The sequence below is a fragment of the Primulina huaijiensis genome, chromosome 17 (genome assembly GCF_012295235.1).
Source record: "Primulina huaijiensis isolate GDHJ02 chromosome 17, ASM1229523v2, whole genome shotgun sequence".
NCBI classification, from domain to species: Eukaryota; Viridiplantae; Streptophyta; class Magnoliopsida; order Lamiales; family Gesneriaceae; genus Primulina; species Primulina huaijiensis.
The window spans coordinates 17,051,665-17,056,552 of NC_133322.1; the positions used below are offsets into that span (position 1 = coordinate 17,051,665).

Sequence of the window (4,888 nt, forward strand, 5' to 3'; positions counted from 1 at the left end):
CTCGTGACCTAGGCTCTAATACCAATTGTAAGACCGAGCGAGCGCTTGTTGTTTTATCAAAAAGTTACAGCCGGTAGTAACAGTGAGAATCAAATCTTTTAAATCGCACAACAGCTCAAACGTCACGTTTTGATTGTTCTACTCAGTAGTGATAAATATTACACCCAACAATATATATTATAAATATATAAATCAATAAATAGTAAGTCCAATTTAAATGTAATCTTAATTTCCTTTCTTTCATTTGTTTGAATGTCGATAATCAAATGCTGCTATTCAATTTTACATTGATAAGCTCATAGGCTTCTCCTTAGGCGCACAGTGAAATGAAAAGAATTCAGAAGATATTTTGTTCGACGAGTGAAAGAATATCACCAAAACAACCATATAGAGAACATAATCGTGATCAGCGAGATGAAAATCGAGCACCAGGAATGCTCTAGCACCTGTAGTTCTTGCCATTGTGTAAGGACGTTGCTAAAAGCTAGAGGTGAATTCCGAAAACCAAGCTTTATTGGTGTGCAAGGTCGGATCAACTTCAACTTCAACCGACGGATTTTTGGTCTTTTGATGAATGATCAACTAGAATGCAAAATTATTACTGATATATGCTTATATAATTAATATTTTTTCTTGAGTAAATGTTAAATTAATATATCTATATTTTAAATTTATTTAATTATTAGTTAATTTTTAAGAAAAAATCGCCTTCCTTTATAAAATGTGTTGAGTGCAATAATTATTTCTATTAGATGAAGCGATCGAAACGTGATAGTTGAGATGATACACGGTTTAAAATTAAATGGTATATCATTATCTCAACTACCACGTATATCACAATATATGTATATATGTTATTATTATTATTTTTTATTAATTTTAAAAATTGTATATATGTTATTATTATTATTTTTTATTAATTTTAAAAATTACATGGTATATAATTAATTATATTAGATTAGCTATATAGGTTTTTCAAATTGAGAAAGAACAACAAATCAAAATATTCAAGTGGTTATTTATGTGGAGCGTTTTAGAAAGAACACATTACAGAATATCTAAAGAACAAGTGGTAAATAATAAAACTGACATTTATTAAATTTTACACAACCATTATATTATACTGTTACAATTTTATTGTGATACAAATAACATTATAGAATGGAAATTTTAAATTAATAAAATGAAACAAGAAAAACTACGTCTTTCTGTAATATCAAACGCGGGAGCAGCTTTTGCCATCGGACAGAAGAGAAGAACTGAACTGAAGCTGTGAGGAAACCAAATCGAACACCAGCAAATTCTCCTCCAATTGATGAGTTCCTATAATGATCGAAGTCGTCGGCCACGCAGTTTGAGGCTTTGGCCTTGACTCGCCTTCCACAAATCCAAGGCACGTTGTTTTCTGATCGATTTCAACCATTGAATTTGCTCCATTGATCCTCCAATATGCATCAGTTCCAGGCAAAACCAGATCAATGGTAGGCACCACAGGCCCTGCTGCGTCCTTAGAAATCGAGCTCGAGCTGAAACAAGCCCTGAACGGCGCCACAGCAGCCACGCTTTTGATCTTCATGTCGGAGGCCGCTTTAACGAAAGCACGAGCCAAGGGTTTGTAAATGGACGGGTGAAGGGCGGTGTAGTTTTGTAATGTGCTGATTTTAGTGCCACCATTGCCATCTTTGTCGATGGCGAAGTAAGAATCCTTTACGGACAGGGTTTCTCCATTGACCCTAATGGATTTCACATCGATAAAATACTCCACCGACTGCTCGCCGGCGATGAAAATTGGTGAAGTGCTGACAGGGTTTACGATCAGAGGAGTAGTCTTAAGCAAATGGGATACGTCCGATTTACTCGACGAGGAGACGTCCCCGATCGACAACTTACCCAATCCCGACGAGGGGAGGCAAAGAGAGAACTTATCAGGCAAATTCAGCTTCCCTGTCACTTGTTTATGCAAAGAAATTTGAGTTTTGGAGAGACCTACCATGCCAATAGCGCCACTGGCCAGGCCCTGAATATAATCGTTGCTCATGCAAGAGAAAATGAATTTAGACACGTGTACATTATCTCTAGTATACAATGTGTCCTCATAGAATCCTTCTCCAGCTAGCACACCTTGGAATTGGTTGAAATTGGAAGAGCCACATGTGTTGTTAGTGCATCCGGGGCGTGGGCCGGAACCGTTGCACTCCACGATGCATCCCGACCCCTTGGCAAGCTCGCATTTGCTCGAGTCACAAAGGATCGGTGAATACGAGTTCGAGGCGTAATTGTCGCAGCCGAACCACAAAAAGTCGCCCCCTAGGTCGATGACTGCGTTTATATCGGCACGGTTGCTGCCCATCTGGAGGGTGGTGTAGTATTGCAGCGTTTTCGAGTCCTTCCGAACGGGAAGGTGTAGGCCATTTTGAGCATTAACAGAAGAAACGAGAATGGCGAGCAAGACAAGAAATGAGTAACCGTGAGAACCCATTGTAACAAAGTTGGATTTAGTTGTTTCTTGGATGAAATGAGATAGTGGGATCGAGTATTTATAGGGTTTTGAGAATGTATAATGGATCATGCTATATTTGGCTAAATGTCAAAGCAGAGAGGTCTTAAATGGCTGCCCGAGGGTGGCGTTGAATGAATGAGATAAGACTTGATCAAGAAACCTGGCCTTTCTTTTGCAAGCTGTAATTCTTGTTTCTCGACCCAAAAACGAGTTGAAAATTCAGCACATGGTTTAATTTATTTTTATTTTTTTGGTTTTTTTATATGAGTAGGTCTCTTGTGAAACGGTCTCACGAATATTTATCTGTGAGACGGGTTAACTCTACCGATATTCACAATAAAAAGTGATACTCTTAGCATAAAAAGTAATACTTTATCATGAATGACCCAAATAAGAGATCCATCTCACAAAATACGACCCGTGAGACCGTCTCACACAAATTTTTACCTTTTTATATAGTAATAACTAGCGAAAGTTTTTATATTAAATAATTAATGAAAAGCTACTCTTCGGATATTTATATTGAAAGATACAAGATTAAATGTTGATAATTGAATATATATATTTGGGGAGAGGGCAATACACTAAGAACAGATCATGAAATGGCCAACCAAGCTCAAAGTTTAATTATTTATCTCCAATTTTTCAGAAAATTTTAAATCATTTTCTTTTTAGACTCATACAATTATTTAGTGGCAATATGTCATTGCTTCCTTACCCACAAATTAATTGCGGTGGATAAAAATAAATAAAAAAAATTGGTGGACTAAGTATACACACGAAAATGTATCAAATATATCAATAATTTTAATATATTAGAATTAGATATATTTTATTTAAATATAAGCTATCTTTGACCGGAAGCCCAAGTAATTTGACTGTTTTCAGGCTCTCTCTCTCTTTACGCGTCAATTACACCCAAATGAAGACAATTAATCACCTTTCCACGTGCGTCCACAAAGATCCCCACGTTGCTTGACAACTGGGTGGGTTACCTAAATCCAAGATGCCCACCTCTTTTCTAGACCCGCTCCGTCTTAAAATTCGACTGTTCTAACCAGAGAGACCCGCGAACCCGCTGACATTTATTGTATTTATAATATATATATATACACACACATATATATTTATATATTGTGTATATGTATAGTATATATATTTAATATAATACATAAAATAAGTATTATACATTATATACATTTAATTGTTCGTTTACTTTGCAATTTAGACAAAAATAAAATTGTGATGTTTGAAAATTCACTTTCTCTATCCTTTGACCCTGCTAAGAAATCAAATCTTGATTGATAATGACTCGACTAGGTGCACATGAAGCTCGGAAAAAATGAGGCTATGGCAACAACATATAATATATATACAGTATACATATATATCTGGGGAGGGTTCGGGACGAGTCTATCCAAACCGCTACTTCCCCTGGACCCACCTTCAGACCCATTTACTTGGATTCGTCCCATCTCGCAACCAGTTTGACCAGGTTTGAAAACGTCTCGAACTGGGCGGACACACGGTCATGTTTAAACCCGGCCAATTATGATCCCTCTCTAGATGGAGTCCACGAATAAATTGATAAATTATTGATCTTGTTGAAAATGTGAAAAATATTTGTGTTGAAAATTATAACGTTGAATGTTGAAAATTAGTGTGTGATGATGTATGTAATGATGAAATTATTTTTGGATTGTTTTCCAAAGAAATCCTATAAATAGGTCTCCATTTGTAAAGATTTGAGACAATTGAGTTGAGAGAAAAATATTATAAAGTGTGTAGTGTGATAATTTTGAGAGTTTGAGATTTTTACTTTTTACCGTAAGTTTTTACTTTTTCATAACACGTTATCAGCACGAAGCTCTAAAAGTCCTCCATATTTTTTCAAGATCCAAAAAAGAAGAAAAAAGTAACAAAAGTAATAATATTTATTTTATTGTTTATTTATAATATAATGTTATTATAAATAATAAAATAAATTTTTCAAAAAACTTGTTATAAATCCTGGGAGGATGTTAAAACGGCATCCCACACTCCCGATAAGGGATACGACAAGTATAAAAGCCTATAAGATTTTTAAACAAAATATCTTATGACACCTCATTATAATAATGTGATATGATATGCATAATTATTTAAACATGACTAATATTATATACACCATATTATTACCATAAAATTATACAAATACATACATTTATTTTTTTGTAAACCAATGGTCATAAACGGTAACAAAACGGCTAGTTTTTGCTCTATAAATATGATCTCACAAACACATTCAATCACTCCAACTTTCTCTTCTTCTCTAAAAATTATTCTTCATCAAATTTTCGAAGAAAAAAGAAGATGGCTTTCTCGATATTATTTTTCATTATTTTGGTT

The 4,888-nt window shown here is 34.7% G+C and overlaps 1 protein-coding gene across 1 annotated transcript; it reads right to left on the reverse strand.

The window, feature by feature from the left end:
- Positions 1 to 1,073: 1,073 nt before the first annotated feature.
- On the reverse strand, positions 1,074 to 2,528 carry LOC140962534 (probable aspartic proteinase GIP2). The gene has a single exon (XM_073421483.1). It carries the CDS (start codon positions 2,477 to 2,479, stop codon positions 1,217 to 1,219), a length of 1,263 nt encoding a protein of 420 aa, XP_073277584.1. The 5' UTR covers positions 2,480 to 2,528; the 3' UTR covers positions 1,074 to 1,216.
- Positions 2,529 to 4,888: the final 2,360 nt, after the last annotated feature.